Source organism: Aquila chrysaetos, chromosome 18, assembly GCF_900496995.4.
Source record: "Aquila chrysaetos chrysaetos chromosome 18, bAquChr1.4, whole genome shotgun sequence".
Lineage (NCBI taxonomy): Eukaryota > Metazoa > Chordata > Aves > Accipitriformes > Accipitridae > Aquila > Aquila chrysaetos.
The window spans coordinates 15,308,648-15,326,497 of NC_044021.1; the positions used below are offsets into that span (position 1 = coordinate 15,308,648).

Here is a 17,850-nt window from a genome sequence, read left to right on the forward strand (position 1 = left end):
CATGCAGCTAATAGCAAGGACTGGAACACACAATCCCCATGCAGTGTGCTAAAGGCAGAAGACAAAGTTGCAGAAAAAATAAAACCCAGATTTTTAACAACACGGCTTACATAGGAATTGGCTTTGCGTTGCAGAAAGGGGTTTGGGGATAAAATCCTTGTGCCGCTCATTTCTGTTAGAATCATCAGTAGGTTATCTAATGAATAATGCTGAAAACTACATGCTCATTGTTAGGTTCCTGAAGAAACGCACCGCTGAGATGGATGGCAGCACTTGACATCCCCCGAGGCATTTTTCGCAGGGTTCTGCAGACCTGGGCATGGGGGATTTTACCAGCTACAGTGTGTTCACAGGGGAGATGTTTTGTTTAGAAATCTGAGACATGGAATTTTATTTCAGCTACATTTTTCTTAAACGATGAAAGACTGGTGGTTGTTTGTCTGGGGTGTTTTTTGCATGCAAGAACTGCACCACGTTTCACGTCCCCAGAATATCAGGGTACCTGTTTAACTGCGGCAAAAATAAATGTACCTCCAAAACACTCAAGACAAAAATCCTGAGCATCCAGCACCTGGGCCCCAAGGGCACCCACAGGCCTGGCTGTCCCTGCCTGCCCCTGGGCTTCCCCCCCTGCCCAGAGCCCATGTCAGCCCCCCAAGGCCATCAGCCCCCGGCCCAGCGACACCACAGCAGGGCCAGTCTCCAGCTCCCCATAGCAGACCCCCACTCTGGACCACCCCCAGGGAGATGCCCGGTGCCTGGGGCCGCCCCGGTGCCCCCAGTGCCGCCCCCAGTTCGGAAGAAAACCGAACATGTCCAAACAATGAGAGGGAAAAACAGTTACCATAGCGTATGTTAAGCACGTAAGCAAAGGACCGCAAGGGATGTTTGATCCCTGATTGATTTATGAATTGTTTTGCTGCCAGCAGCCGCAGAGACCCTTTCCACGCAAACCTCGCCAGGCTAGGCACGAGGTCCTCCCTCAGGCACCCAGCCCGGCGTCAGTTCGGGCCCCACGCGCCCTTCCCTGGAGCCGGGACACTGGGGCACTGGCAAAACCCGGGCACGAGGCAGCGGTGGCAGCCGCCGCGGCCCCAGCAAGCCTAGGGAGGGAAGCCCCGCACGCTCAGCCTGCTGGCCGAGACCTTTCTTTCCAGTTAACACGGCAGCTGCTGAGCAGCAACACTGGGACTGTGCTTTGCCAATAGCTTTTGCCCGTGTGTTTATGCCCTCCCTACGTCAAGAGGATTGTTTATATGCAATGATATAAATGGGCAGAGCATCCCCAAACAGACAGATGCGCATTAACTGTCCACCACCACGGCTACGAGCCCTGTATAAACAGACGCTCTTATTCCTTTTCAGCAGGACTGGCTGATGGACACGGCCACTTCCCCACCAGCTACTGTGAAACAAGGGAGGGGAGAGCCTGCCTGTGCTCCAGGACCCCCTGCCCCTGCCTGGGCATCCGCTTGTGCCCGGCACCCCAGCCAAGGATCTCCGTAGACACACGCTTTTTCCAACAGGTGGGATCCACAAAGGAGTGCCGGCAGCCCGGTGACAACCAACCACGGACAAATATTAGGGCAAATCCCCGAAGCAGAGAGATTTCAGGAGGAATCCCTATCTCTCCAGACCTTTTTTTTTTAATCCCCCCAACATAGAAGCAGCTGCAAGAAGATAGGAACATTTTTTTTTGCTGTTGCCAAGGTGAAAGAAGAGGAAGTAGCTAAGATATGGTTTTAGGTACTCGCTTTGTTGAAAAATAATTTTCTTCTGTGAGGGGCTCTGTTGTGACACAAATCCTCTGGCTTAAAAATTTCCCAAAAGGGCTCTGCGAAAGGAAAAAATGCATGAAAACCTTCGACCCCTCAACAGATGTTTGAAAGGCTTTTTTGGAAGAGAGTCACTCCAAAAGAAGAAACACATTTGACCCACAGACTGAGCACTTGGGGTTCCACTTTGCCATCTTTTACTTGCTTCTGAGCACTTGATGCTTCAGCTGAGGCAGGTCCAGGTCTCCTGTCACTCCTGTGCAACGCCAAGGACATTACGGGGAAGCCAAAAAGAGTGGCCCAAGCCCTGCGTGAAGGGCTGGCAGGACACAGCAGAAGGTATGTGTCTGCTCTGCAGTGGTCTTGTGCCCTCTGGCATGGTGGGTGAACCGCGTGCCAGTCCAGTCCCACAGAGTAATTCAGAGTATTATAAAATGTGAGGTGGAGAACCGCTGGCCCAGAACAGAAGAGAGACAATACCAGTCCATGGCAAGGGTGAACATTTCAGCTGGAGCATTCCTTTTCTCAGCAGAGTGAGAACTGCTCGTACAGGCTCCCTGCTCCCCAAAAAACTCTCCAGGAGGGCCAGGTCCACTTTCTCATCACTAACACATAAGCTTAGGGCTATTTTATCTTTAATGAGTAATAGGGTTACATCTTAGTACACTATTTACAACTTACATGCATTTGTAGTTGTGCATACATTTTTACCTCATACCTGTTAGCCCTTTATCACACTATATTGACTGAGGAATATCTTTACTCCTCAGCACTGGCTTAACCAATCACATTTTTAACCATAAGCTTTACACCAAGGCCTTATTATGCCTTGACGGCAAAACATTCTCTTCTGACTGCAGGTTTTTCATAACTACCTATATTTAAACTGCTACATTACAGGCCTATCCTCTGGATCCAACATCCCATTCACACCTAAAGCATTTGGAATTACTAACCCATGTGCTGTTGTAAGCATTGCTCTCTTTATAACATTGCCATGACATTCTACCAAACAGAATGGAAACTGAAGCACAGTTGGAAAAGTTGACCATTCTGCTACATCAAAAGACAAAATTTAATGGAATGATATCTGGACAATGAGTTTAGACTATCTTCTTGCAGGATGTTACTAGTCTAACTAAAGCTGGTTGAAAAGAAAAAGAAAAAAAAAAAAGAAGCTTTTCTATGTTCTTTTTCAATTGTGTTCAAACATGTGTTCAAGATTTTTTTTTGATCAACAGTAAGGTATCTGTACGTATGAATTGACCATACGTATAATTCATGCTCTGAACCTCTCACAGTTCTAGAGACCTGATCCACATAAGAAAGTTGCAGTGATTTAACCAAAGAATGGTTTTTAAATTGACTCTATAGACAAAGTAATACACATAGTCATTTGCATTCCTTTGATTTATCAAATAAACATATTTCAGCTAAGAGAAATAAATCATATGACATCATCTCTGGAAAATACTTAATCAAAATGGCTTTTGAAAAGTCCAAGTAAAATGGGTGCAACTTCTGTTTGTAGATTGGTTTCTATGCATTAGACTCCCCCTTCCTGTACATGCAGCTTAGCTGGCTTTCATATGAGGAATGTGGTTGTACATTTTAAAAATTAGCAATACTTCTCTATTTAATTTTTAATCCATGTATTTTAAAGTGCTTTAAAAAAGATAAGTAGTTATCATGTGGTTAAAAATTCATAGGAAAATTCAAATGAATCAGGGACAATAATGCATCAAAAGCCAATGACACTTGGTGCTTTTCAAAATATTACTCAAGGGAAAATCAGGGATAGGGAGATGAAGTAGAATTACCCAAAGCAACATGGTAGGCTGACAGCAGGGCCCGGAATTGAAATCAAATGTTCCAATTCCCAGTCCAATGCACATGTTTACTAGATGTTATTTCTACCTCATCAAGGTTAACTAAAAGCACTGACTGAAGAGTTAAAACTAATCAAAAAGTAAAGCAAATAAACAAACAAAAAACTTTCCCAATTCTAATTCAAGAGGCTGCTCAGAAAGCCTTTGCGTGAGTGAGAACATATCCCTTTCTATTCCAGAAGCTGCTTTATCTTCAAAAGAATAACTGCCAGATTCAATTTCAGTTACTGTCTTGAAAATGCAGAATTCCTCCACCAAACTTAGTGGCATTAAACCACATACACCTAGACACAAGATCAACAGTTAGGCAGAGAGGTTTCACATGGTATACACCATATCTACAGTATGGGCAACACATGGAGCACAGACAGACTTGCCAAAACTCAGCATATTTCCAAAACTAATAGAAAAAGAAAGAGGATTTTACATGGCTGGGAAAGAATCCTCAAACAAAAAAAAAAAAAAAGAAGCCACTTTTTTAAGCTGCAGAAGTGTACTGAAGGTGAGTTATATTTTATTTAATTAAAATATATTTTAAAAACATACTGTGTAAAAGAATTAGGATTCTCAATAATTTATTATTTACATTAGCAAATTCTGTTTGACTGTTATTCTGTAGATAGAAATGAAAAGTCTGCAGAAGGGAGTTGTATCAACTTCTTCAGGACCAAGCAAGCCCCTTTACCAAGAAACAAGTCCAAAATGCATTCCTTCCCATTTCGATCCCTTCAAATTCATGTTTGCAAACAGATCGCAAAAAGCTCAATGAAAGGTCACATTGGCGAGTGTTGAGCACTCACAGTGAGAGCCGGGATTTCGGAGCGCTCTGCAAGAGAGAGAGCCCGAGGAGATTTTAATGTTGCACTTCTCAGTAGTCAAGAGGCTGCATGGTCCAATCCCACTCTTGCTCCCACTATCCTACCTCCACCGAAATCCATGGCATTACACGACAACGAGGCCTGCACCTGGCCCTGCAGGCAGATCTTGGAAAGCCAGACAGATCCCTTGAGCCAGGCTGGCAGTAGAGAGTGTTTTTCCTACCACTGTAGACACACTGTAGCTTATCGTTCTTTTTCAGTCCAAACAGAACATAAATCTCATTGTCTTCCTCCCCATCCTCTGGAGAGAAATATGCATAGGGAATTATCTCTCTGATGTAAACAACTGTAAGCACCATTCACATTTGCTGGTCCACGTGAAAAAAAAATCATATCCAAGTCCCTGCCATAGCCTTGACCCTTCTTAGCAGGGCAGCTCAGCTTTCCCGCGAGCTTTCCAGATCTCTGAAATCACACGGGTACCCAAACATCATGCACAATCCATTGCAATGCCAGCTGCTGTCTGCTTTACTATTACAGGAAAGAGTAGTCGCCTCTTCAGTGATTATGTAAAAACTCATGATTAAAAGAAGTAAAGCCGTCAGCTCATGTGTTTTGTTTCCTGGAGGCACTCAGTGGTATTTCTGACATCTCGTGTAAGGCACCAGTCATCCGGTAGCTGAGCAAAAAGTGACTCACAAGACCTCCATTAAGCAACTGCAGAGGGAACCGACAAAATTCAGCTGGTTTGCTCACCTTCTCTTTTACATGGCATAAAAAGTGTGGTCACGCCATCTGGGGAAGTTTCTGGTGGTATCCTAAAAGAGGAAGCCTCAACTTGCACTGCAAGCCAAAGAGCATGGGCTACAGCACAAGTTTCCGATGGCTGCGTCAGAGTGGCAGTTCCCACAGACACAGCAGAGATTTCCTTGAGCCCCAAGAGGCCTCTGCTGCCTTGCTTTCAGAGAAAATGAACTTGTTGTCAACAGCAAAGCAGTCACCTCCTTACAAGATGTCTCCATAATACCCAGCGGAAGGCCAGACTACAAAACCAGCTTTGTGGTATACTTGCTGCAACTTCTCTGCTGTTGGTCTTGCCCACACAGCCTTATTCACAGAGATGCAACGCCGGAGATAGCAGAGCCTATGGACGAAGAGGTTGGCTGGATGCTGGCCGACTGCATCACTGAGCAGCCTCAGTCCAGAATATCAGTCTCAAATGGGACCAGGTGGTAGTATGTCAAATTGGTGACATAAGCTGTTGGATCATCACTGTCTTCTAGCTCTGAGGTAAAGTCACTAACACTTTCGAACCTAAGGAGAAATAAAAAAAAAAAAAAACAAAAAACACCAAAAGGCATTAAGTCATTAATGTTCATTTAGGAAATCAAAGTCAAAGGAATTGGAAGAAAAGTACTGAGGAAGAGAAAGAAGGCTAGGATATCTGAAGACTGACCCCTGTAAATTTTGAGAAAAGATGTAAGGGGATTACTTGGAAAAAGGGCTGCAGGCAAGAATGCTTCCGCTAGTACTGCAAGTTAAAGTTCTGAGTAAATGTAATATGTGGACTTGCTTCACACCAGAGCAGTGTTGCATTAGAACTGTTTCTAATGCTGGTTTGCAGCTTGGCTTTGTGAAGCTCAGTTTGCAAGACAAAGATCTAGAGTCCCAACTCTTTTTCCAAAGCTTCGGTACCTCTCTCCCTCTCTTGGCAGCCTGAAATTTGAATTCATACTAGAAGTTGTCAAGGAATGTCCATGCAGATCAACTATGAATCATGAAGCTATAGTTTCTCTGACATCAGCCTATGTATCATTATGCTAGCATAACCTACTGGAGACACCAGCAATGGCATCTACTGTCACTTTCATAAACCAAGATTCAACGCTTCCTAGACAGAGTTGAGAGTAAATGGAAACCATTGCTCTCCCTGTCCTTAAATAAACAGAAAGCCTGTTTCTTTATAACCTATGGAAATGAATGGGCTGAAGATTCTGCTTCCAGTACACCTGGATGGCTATTCCCTTTTAGAACTGCTAAAACACAGCTGTGCAGCATAGTAGGAGAGCAAGTTCTCATTTCTTTAGATAGCAGTCTTCAGTAAAAGGGACTTTCATGACTCCTCTCCAGTATGACACTGTCTCTTCACAGCACTTGTCATTATAATACCTGAACTTCATATCTCAAGACACCTGGTTACCACACTGCATTTAAGATGAGCCAGATCAAAAACAATTTTTTGGGTTTTTTTCAGGCCCCAGGCCTCCCCTCCTACTAACAAATGAATGATTTGGTGGGACACAGCCTTTCTTGTCAGGCAGTTCTGGATACCTCTACAAAGAGATTTTTATGAGTCTAGAAGAGCTTTCACTGTGGTATGGAAAATCTTCACAGAAAGTACTCGGAGCTGATCCCATCCACATGTCCTCCTCCCCACACCCATGTGTATATGAATAAACCACAGGCCAATGAGAACCATGGTGAGTGCAAGCAAATCATCGTTACCGCTGACTTTCAAAGCTGCTAGTGAGGAAGGAAGGAAGCAGCAAGTGAGCTCTGGAAGAGTCAATCATGCAGCTGAGGTCCACATCCTTCCATTTTGTTCTCACAGCATGTGGCAGCAACACAAAATGCCTCAGTTCCCACACAAAAGTGGAAAGGAAACTGCCTTTGTTTCCCATCTGAACTTGGACTCTCACCCTTTCACTTCGCAGGTACCTTCTCTGGGTTTGGCTTTTGTATGAGGCCAAATGTCCAACAGAAACAGAAAACAATGACTACAGTGTCCTTTCTCTGGAGTCCTCCACGTGGCACAAGATTTAGGTTTTGACAAGAAGAGAATATCTGAATATAAAAAGATTCCTAAATTTAGTTTCATTTGTTTTGGTATTTTCCTTCCCACTTCTAACTCCTGTGTTATAACCTGAGCTTTTGCAAGAACTACCTGCTGTCTCACGCCTACTCTCAACGAGAAGGCATCAACTTGTTAAAATCTACACTTTCTTCCGTTACACACATTCTTGTTCCAAGGAGGCTTGAATTTCTGCCGTAAGAAAACATTTTACTTCTTTCCAGACAGCCTAGCAGTTAAAGGCAGTCACTGCAGGCCAAGGATTAAATCTCATTTCTGTTCAAGCAAGGGACTTGAAGAACTATCAAGTTTCTTTTTCTCACACTCTTTCTTTAATATTTTGAAAGAACTTGCATTCATTCTGATAGAGTGAGAAAAAAATGAAATAGAAACTGAAAGATTGCACAAGGTGGAAAAAGAAATCCTAACCTAGCTCTTGACTATAGGACGTGTCTTTATCAACTTTTTAGGCTGGCATAGTTCAGCTCTCTGAATAGCAGATAAACAGATGAAGCTAGAAAATAATTTGGTTTAAAACTGCATCTCACCTACACATATACTAGTTAGACTCCTTTAGTTAAGTGAGGCAACAGCAGACATCCCTCTAACCTCACCCTAGAGAGCCCTAAGAGTCAGGTATTTCAGAGTACCTGAATAAGCGTGGTAGGGTAAACAAACAGATAAATCTCCCACTCCCATCTCTCCTCAAAACTTTCTTTAGAAGCATCACGAATTATTGGATAGCATGGTCTATAAATCCTGCAATGTATGGACACAGCTCTGTCTTTTCCACACTCCTACCTGGTCCTTCTCACCTCTTTTTTAAGTGAGGACCACAACATTTTTTGAGCAGGAACTCATGGGTTTTCTCCTGCAGTGCTGTTGCTATGCTCTTTACTTACAACGAAACAGAAATGAGACTGAACTTTGAATGTTTATTACCCTCATTCCTCTACTCCCTCCAGGCTGTTTGCTTGCCTGCATGTGTGGGAACATGTGCAGAAGGGAGTTGACTTGGTATCTTGCAAACACTTCACAGATCACATTGTGCTGTCTTACAGACTGCTAGTGATCCAGAAACAACAGATTATGAAATACCAGTGGGACAGACAGAATGAAGCAGAAGAGGAGTCAAGAAGGCTATTCAGATTCTGCTCTCCTTCTCTTGTCAATTGTATAAAACTAGATTTTTACAACTGGAAGGCCCCACAGATTTTGTGGCTCTTCAGCCTCACTGATAGGGTACTACAGGCAGTATGTGAGGTACAAAGCAGTGGCATTCACATGCTGTGGTTACACAGAAAGCTTTCCTTGCCACCAAAAAGGAAGCATGGGCATAGAAGTCTGCAAAGCAGTGCTCTAGAGTGCTCATACGAAACCAAACCCAATAGACCAGGACTGTTTACCACAGCTAGCAGCTGTATAGGACACCCAACAGTCAAAATGCTTTTGTGCTGTTACCAACAGGTCTTTTTTCCAAAATAAACTCTGCAAACTACTACGGACATGCAGATTCCTAAATGCCCAAACTGCTGCCCTTGCTATTTTTCCCTCAGAGTACCTTGACAGACACACCATCCTTCACAAGGGCCTACTTCTTGTGCTGTAAGACAACCTTCTTTATAATTTTAACCTCTGTTAACGCATTAGAGTTTCTGCTCACATTTGCCAGAAGAAGAGGGAAACAAGGTACATAGAAGCTGATGCCTTGGACAGGCATACTCTTTGCTAGGTAAAAAACTGGCTGGATGGCTGGGCCCAAAGAGTGGTAGTGAATGGAGTCAAATCCAGTTGGTGACCAGTCACAAGTGGTGTTCCCCGGGGCTCATTATGGGGGCCAGTTCTGTTTAATATCTTTATCAATGATCTGGATGAGATCAAGTGCACCTTCAGTAAGCTTGCAGACACCACCAAGTTGGGAGGGAGGGTTGGTCTCCTGGAGGGTAGGAAGGCTCTCCAGAGGGATCTGGACAGGCTGGATCGATGGGCTGAGGCCAATTGTATGAGGTTCAACAAGGCCAAGTGCCGGGTCCTGCACTTGGGTCACAACAACGCCATGCAGCGCTGCAGGCTTGGGGAAGAGCGGCTGGAAAGCTGCCTGGTGGAAAAGGACCTGGCGGCATTGGTCAACTGCCAGCTGAATATGAGACAGTTTAGATTGGATATTAGGAAAAATTTCTTCATGGAAAAGGTGCCAAGCACTAGAACAGGCTGCCCGGAAAAGTGGTTGAGTCACCATCCCTGGAGGTATTTAAAAGACGTCTAGATGTGGTGCTCAGGGACATAGTTTAGTGGTGGACTTGGCAGTGTTAGGTTTACTCAGTTAGGTTGGACTCGATGATCTTAGAGGTCTTTTCCAACCTAAATGATTCTATGATGCTTCTCGTTAACTCACAGGAGTAACCCCAGTGTAAACATGGCATGAGGCAACAGCCCAGCTCCTCTCATCACCTTATGTACAAGCAGCACCTGAACAGATCTCCTCCCATCTAAGACTAAAAAGCACAGGGGAAGCATTTTCTTTTCCTGTCAAGAGTAGGGTTTTGTTTTCCTGGAAAAATTCTGTATCTAATTTCACCATCTCTGTGCTGCTTTTGCATCGCTACCTGTAGAAAGTCTCTCCCATGGACCACAAGATGCTTGTGACAATGGTAGCACTGTCCAGAAAACGCACATCTAGTACTGGAGTGAATTTGCCAAAAAGGCAGCAGGTCCAATGCCACAGCTTCTGCTGCTGGCCTAAAAGACTGAAGTGCAAACAGTCCTGGCAGGGGAAGACACCTCTGTAATAAAACCAAAGCGTAAGCTAGAATGCATTTATTTACCACCTTTCCTTTCAAAAGGACTGCAGAGTACTCCAAGAACCACGTATAAAAGGACTGTTTATGCCTCATGGATGCTGAGGACACTGGGTTCACAACATTTTGCAATAGTATGGTGTACTGCCAGCTCGAATTAGAGAGAAAATGAAGGAAGCAGAAAGCAACTACTTCAGAGTTAGCAACTCCAACTTGCAAAAATGCTACAGTTTCTTTTGCAACAAGTATGAGTCTTTTCAGCTGGTGGATCACTGGGTAGGTAGCACTGCAGGCTACAACAGCTAACCAGCGCAGTGGGACCTCGGGGAATGAATGCTACCTGCTGAAGCTCCAAGTGCTTCTATCCAAAAAATACAAGTTTTCTTCACAAAATGTCTGATTCAAGTACATCAGCAGCCAAAATCCAGAAGTCATACAGAGTTTAATGTTGCTGAAAGGAAAAAACTTCCCATCTGAGGATATACAAGTCCACAAGGACTTAACTCTGATTTCAGAATAGAAAACACCAATCCCATTAATCCAATTTTACAGAGACCAAAAAGGAACTGCATAGGATTTTGAAAGATTTTAAAGCGTCCTTTCTGGGCTACTAACCTAGATTTAAAGCAACAGTAGAGAAATGCTTTTAAAAAAAGATCAATTTTTACAAAACAGCTGTGCTACACAAGTGCCATTATCTCCTAGCTATTACCTCTCAGCTATAAAATACAGCTACAGGATGGGCAAATTTAGGGTACCATGTAAAACAGACATTTGAAATTTATTAACTTCTTGACTCTTCGTTTAACTTTCTTCATGGAAGTTAAAATACAAATGCACAGCAGGCTGTTATCCTAGATTTATTTCTTCCACCACTGTTTCTGGGAAACCATGCCTACCATACAGTTTTTATCATATTTGTATTTTCTGGCCTTAACAGTCTCTGACTTCAATGGGATGACAGTTAGATGGTGGCAGTTTCTGATCCCAGACCAGTAAGTTTTGCTTGGGCTCCAGTACATTTTTAAAATTGAAGGTAGATTTTAATATTTTTTTTATCAATTTTTTTCAAATTATCAAAATAATGCAGGAAAAGGCTTTTTTTTAGTTATTTGCTCCTATTGATTTGTCACTCTTGGTACTAAAGAGTGATCCACTATGAACTATGACAACTTTAATTTCCAGACATTGGCCTTACAGAATCACCTCCAGTGTGTCGCTTCAGGCTCATTAATACAAGCTTACAAGCTTAAATGCTGTTAGCAAGGTCAAGGTTCAAAACACTAAGTGGTAAGTTAATAGAAATTATTCTGGAGCCAGAGATACACTCCAGCCCCTGACAAAATCTTGTCAAGCTCTAAACCTTTCCACAGACTGGCAATAACCACATTTCAAATGTGGGAAGACAGACTACTGCATTCAAAGATAAAGTCTCCATAACGCTTTTAGTATTCTGTTTCCATCATTTTGACTGCTCTAATGAAAAACTGGGTCAATGTTTCTCATTAAAAATATTTAAATGCTTCACTACCTGAAGCTCATTGAAATATCAATCACTTGCCATGACAGAAAGCTGTAGGAGCAGATTTCCATCAACACCCATCTGTCAATACAGTCGCTGACTTAAGACATACATGAAAGGCTTCCTGGTTACAGGTCTCTGACCCCAGAATACCTACATGCATTAGGAGGCAGAATTTACAAATTAGACTAGTCTAACTTCCCTCTCCCCTAATGAAATGCACATGCTTCACCAAGACCCAGCATGCCACAGCACCTAAGCAGCTGCTGAGCTTCCTTCGATTACGTTCAGGGGTGTGTTCCCCTCCGAGGGTGGTGTTTTGCTTCCCAAATAAAGCATACCATTCATAGTAGGATATTCTATTTGTAAGGATGTTTGAGTTTCCAAATTTGGGCTCAAACCAGCTCTCATCACACTCATGAGAGAAAGAAAAAGCTCTTCTATTCTCACCTGGCAGGACCCCCATGACAACCACAGCTTTTTTTCTTCCACAGAGCACTAAGCTCCTTGGGGTCAATCATTCTCACCGACAGCCATTTTATCCATTTTAATAGGAAGAGCTGTGAAGCGTTAGCAATCAGGCCCAGTAATACTTAACGAGTCAGAATGACAGCTGTACTAGTCTTGCTCCTAGACAGAGGATAACATTTTGCTAGGGGGGGCAGGAAAGCTACAGTTTATCCAAAGCTGACAGCATTACTCATTCACACACGCCTCTTACAAGTGTTCTGCTGAATCTACGTCCAGGTGCTTCTCTTTTCCATTGGGTATACTGTGGTCAATGACTATTGTTTCAGTGTTGGCTAAACAAAATCCATTTGATCGCATGATTTCTGTAGGGAGAAGAAAGAAAACAAGATGAAAATCCAAAAAAAGCTGGAAAACCACTGCATATCATATGTAATTGACATGGTTATGAACTGAGATGTGTGCGTGACATTGAAAATCTGCACATGAAAGCACGAATGAAGAGTTGGTTTCATAGCTTCTCACATCTGCAAACTGCCAGTGCTTAAGCAGTTTTATTCATATAATCAATTCATGACACAGAGCATTTGAAGCAAGGCCCATGTTTCAGCCCTGTTACTGCCAGTGGCAAAATTCCCATCACCCTTAGCAGAATGGCAGCCCATCCATATATTGCAACCTACCACTACTAAAACATAATTGTATTTTTCCTAGACAGTCCCAGGCTTAAGCCAGTTAAGTAAAAATCAAAAAGACAGGAAAAAGAAAATGAAGAGTGAGCTTCCAAGTTAATTCAACCACCATCTTTAAGTCATGTAAAGCAATACCATCTTCTACACTGCCTTCAACTCTGCTTATTTGTTTCTCACTGTGTAAGAAGCCTCCAATCCAGAATAGCTAAAATTTACACCCAATTCCACTGACTTACTACCATAGGGAGAATTTATAATTAAAGAATAGTATTTGATGTGAATGAGAAGTTAATCCACGTCTGTGCTACACGGAAAGGCAAAGTAGGCAAGTCACAAGGATTTCTTTCAGTCACACAATCTTAGATGAAGCTAGGGCCACCACAAAATGAACATACATCTCTATATAAATCTGCATTGACTTAAGTGGGATGACTCATGATATGCCTCAAGGTACGAGGACCCTGTGTTACAGCCTTGCATTATCAGCACAAGCAAAAGGAAATTAGTCTGTGGCAGAAAATATGGTAGGTACAAAACATATATACAGGGAATCCTCAAACAAATTTCAACTATACATACAGTTCAAGTAATGAGCAGGAGATGAGACAGGAGAAAGAAGGGAGGTAATTTTTTAAAGTGTACATTTACAAGTTCCTACATTAAGGTAAAGCCAGAACTCACTTCCATATTTTTCTTGAGAAAGTCATCTTTGACTTTCAGTCTATAGTTTACTGCGACTCACTTTAGCAGAATACATTTGGGGGTGGTAAAAACACTGAATTCCAGCAGAATCACACTTCAGTCGTGACTCATCTTGAACCAACATTGTACTGCAGAATCAGATTTATACCATAAATTCAAATTCAGCTTTCATCTAAGAGGGCAGCCCTTTCCCTCTTCCCCATCACCTTCCACTCTGAACAGGACCATGTGGGGACAGGTTTTTTTTTCAGAGAATATAAAACATTTTTGCTTACTTTTCTAACTCTGCAAGCCATGTAGAAAGCTGCACTACGACTAACATGAATGCCACAGTGTTTTCCTAGTGTCCTTGACGTGACCTAAGAGTTACAGCGTTTCATTGCCGTGTGAACTGCTTTAGACGTTAACATTTACTGCCATCTACTGACGATGCTGCCAGACACTGAAACCATTGCCAGTGTGCAACATTCAGACGAGGAAAACGCCAATTACCATCAAATTTCCACCTATGTTCTTAAATTCTTTGCTGCAATCACTTAAATGATAAAACTAATTACCACAAGATGCTTTTGGATAGCTGCACAGGTAGGAAAATCTTCCTCCAATTAATTAGGTATGACTTGTCTCTACCAAAATTAATTTAGAATTAAAACAAATCATGTTATTATTCAGCTAATCTGGTTTCCACAGCTCCTCTACGTAGAGGCTGGCAGGAGGGTTCCCTTTGCTGCTAGCCTCTGTCCATCAGCCAGGCACCCTCACTCTGAATTTACGTTCATCTTGCCCATCTCTTTGTTGTACCCACTGTGTGACATATTCAGTCATGCACACACAGGGTACGTGTGCCCTAAGGGGGTACAAACTCTCACAAAAATTATACGAAACCCTTCCAAACAGCAAAAAGTCCCAAGCCAGAGCAACACTGCAGTTTCTAACCAGTGCAATTCCAAAGACATTTAGTCTTGATATTTGCCTGTTGGAAAAAGAACAAGGTATCACTGACAGCTGCCACACTTTGAAATATTTTTACAGCGTATAGTTTGAGGATCCTTCATTTCATAATGGACCCACTTCGCAGGAATTTTACCTGAGGTTTCCACGTTGACTCAAGACATCATCCAAACCTCCCTAGCCACAGATGGGGGCTGAGACACACACGTTGACTCCCATCTCTTGCTCCCAGGAAGCCAGACCTGCATCACCCTCCTTTGCAGGGTGGCCCCGGGGACTCTTTACAGCCCCCGTGCTGCACCGCAGCCTGGGCTCGCGGGCCCTGCAAGAAGGCACCAGACCAGACGGGCCGGCAAGACCACGCTTCTCACTGAGGCTCCGCGTTACATGGTACACTTCTAAAGAGTTACTGGTGGGCTCGTAAACCATCTACCATTTAATTAAAAGAGTATTTATTTAACAGAGGACTAGTTCGCTTAGAACCAGAGCTCAGGATCAATTACAAAAAATCTACCCTGTGTATAAGATCGATCCATAAGACACACTGTTTACACTTGTAACATATTGACATGCTGACTGGCCGTTAACCGATACACTGTTAGTACCTCAGAAAACTGGTACCAGTTTCATGCTAAACACTTTAGGCACCTTGGAGGACTATGTAGTATTTCGCTTTTATTTCACTCTCTGAAATAAACTCTTCTGGCAAGACAAAAACAGCAGTTCCCATTAGGCTCACATGAGCTATTTCAGTACAGAAACACAAAGCCAGACACACCAAAAGTCCACAAACCTTTTAACAACGGTCAGTAGCAGATGCAGAGGGGAAAGGCTGAAAGAATAGGCAAGGATAGAGTAATACTGCTCTCCATTTAGCCACTAGCAATCTGTGGTTTAGAAACTTCCTATGTCTCCACCTGTAACAGGTCTCAATGTACTTTTCCTCCACCTGCTTGTCTAATTCCTTTTTGAAGTCATTTATGCTTTCAGTTCCACCATATCATATGACAATGAGTTCCACTCCTTAACTGTGCTCCGTATGGAAATAAAACAATATTATAACCTTTCTTTTGTTTGTTTAAAACGTGTTGTCTGTCAACGTTATTGGATAACCTATAGCTCTTGTTTCATGAGAAGTACAGGGTAATTGACCTCCTTCTATTCACAGCTTTGTAGACTTCCATCATATCCCCAATCTGTCATCTCTTCTCAAAGTGTCCTTCTTTATTTAACCACCTTCTTAGAGAAGCTGTTCAACGATTTGAATCCTTGTCCTTTATTTGTATGCTTTTAAAATCTATTATATCCTTTCTGAGATGGAGAGACCAGAATTGTGCACACTGCATTCAAGATGGGGTGGTGCTCCTTTCTTCTGTTCTCCCCTCCTTTCCTAATAATATCTAATATTCTCACCACTGGTTTTGCTCACCACTTGACACTGAGCTTACATTTTCACAGAACTGTATCAATACCCTCAAAATCTCCTTCCTAAGTGGTAATAGCACCATCATATGTGATGATAGTGAGGACTGTATTTTCCTCACATCCACTTCTCTGCAGATTTACCAGCCTCCAATTTCACCTGCCACTTTACTGCCTGAATGCACGTTGCATATTATGTCAAGGCTAATTCTATGTTCTATATTATAAGCAGACTATGGAGAACTATCTGCTGAACTGCTGATGGAGAAAGAATAAGGGCAACAGCAAATAAAGCAATTTTCATTTTTTAATTCTTGTGTCAAATGTAGCAAGCTAACAACTCTTACCTGATATTTTAACTGGACTTTGAAAGCTTGGCTGAATCTTATGGACATTGTCATTTTTTAGAACTTGGTCCAAAGGAGATCTCTCAAAGAATGTGAGGACGACTTCAGATCTTGAATACTTAAAAAAAGAAACAAGACATCTGTTTTTACCAGTAGTTTGCTTTGTCCCTCTTCTCCCTTTCCACCCCTTTGTAGTACAACAGAAATACTTATTACAAGCAACAGCCTGGAGACGTCATTACATCGTTCTGGCACTCAGCACTTCTCTAAGATACTGAATAAATTGCTGCTGCTTTTAGAGTTTGGCAAAGCCCATCCCTTTCTGATGTGCATGAGAGTGCATGTCACCATCAAGGAGGAGTCAGGCTGGGCTAAATGTGGAACTTGGCTTACTCACCTTCCAGGGCATGTTTATAATAGTCTTCAGAAGCTTTTCCACTTCATTAAGTCTGGCTTCTATATCATGGGCTTCTTTTATTGTGATGAGCCCTAGAAACAAAGTAAACAGATTGTGAGCACAGACAAAAGCACACTTCCATGTGCACACGCACTTCAGCAGCCAGACGCAGCCACTCAAGAAGACGTGGAATGACCTCAGATATCATGCCTCCCAGAAACGTCTTTTAACTCACTCTGATGATAAAGCATGTACCCCAAACTCAGGTGGGTGTAGTTACAAGCAGAGTTGCAAGCCTGACACAAATTCAGCTGTTTATGATCATATTTAGGAGTTGCCAGACAAGCAGAAGTAGAACCACCTACTCCCTCACCCACAGTTTCACTACACAGCATTCCCAGCAGCGATAATCAAACAGCCTGTTTTCTGCTTCCAAGAACCATGATTCATCCTTTTTTCCGTCAATAAAAAGCAAAATAAAAATCAAGAAAACCAAAACCCACAACCCACAGATAAGAGGAAAAGACTAAACATGAGCTAAACAAAAGGCTTTGAGGGCAGTCTTGTATTTCTCTGAATGTAAGCCCCAGTGAGTGGCCCAAGGAAGATTGCTCAGTATCATGTTCTTCAAGTGCAAAACAACCTTTTGGGATTTATTTTATTTTTTTTTAATCACCGAATTATCACAGTGCTGCAGAAGGGATTAAAATGGAAATTTTCCTGTCTGGTGTCCAGAATGGTGCATTACAATGCTTCTAATTTTATATTGCTTGGTGTGGGGATCTTCAGCTATAATACCATATTTCATATGTATAACCTGCAGGACATCCATAACTTCCCTCTCCTCTGGCAGACTCAGGAAAATATAGCATAGATAATATGTACATACAGGGAATATGAGGAGAAGTAAACCCCATATCGTGCATCCTTCTAGCAGCCCTTTTATTTCTGATCTTTATAACCTACTTTTTCTAACCCAATCATCGTTTCACCTCTGGATTTGGGCAGATTTTCCAAGGAACAGAATACATGTATGAAAATGAAATACCTAAGAGACTATTAAATTTAACAAGCTTCACTGGTAAAAAAAAATACAAAAAGCTGGAGGAGAAAAAGACCCAATAAATCAAAACCATCTAAATAAAAATCAAAACTAAAAATCTGCGAAGCACTCTGTGAGAAACCACTTCAATATACTAAAATTGTAAGTGCTAAACT

General features: G+C 42.4%; 1 protein-coding gene across 3 annotated transcripts in view; it reads right to left on the reverse strand.

The window, feature by feature from the left end:
- Positions 1-4,156: 4,156 nt before the first annotated feature.
- Positions 4,157-17,850, reverse strand: part of PXDC1 (PX domain containing 1) — a 28,680-nt gene continuing 14,986 nt past the window's right edge. For all 3 annotated transcript variants that reach the window (XM_030042089.2, XM_030042088.2, XM_041118358.1), the window contains exons 2-5: positions 16,633-16,724; positions 16,236-16,353; positions 12,375-12,486; positions 4,157-5,796 (exon numbers count right to left, since the gene is read on the reverse strand). In XM_030042089.2, coding sequence (XP_029897949.1) covers positions 5,679-5,796; positions 12,375-12,486; positions 16,236-16,353; positions 16,633-16,724 — 440 coding nt within the window. In that variant the 3' untranslated portion in view covers positions 4,157-5,678. The remainder of the gene's footprint in view (positions 5,797-12,374; positions 12,487-16,235; positions 16,354-16,632; positions 16,725-17,850) is intronic.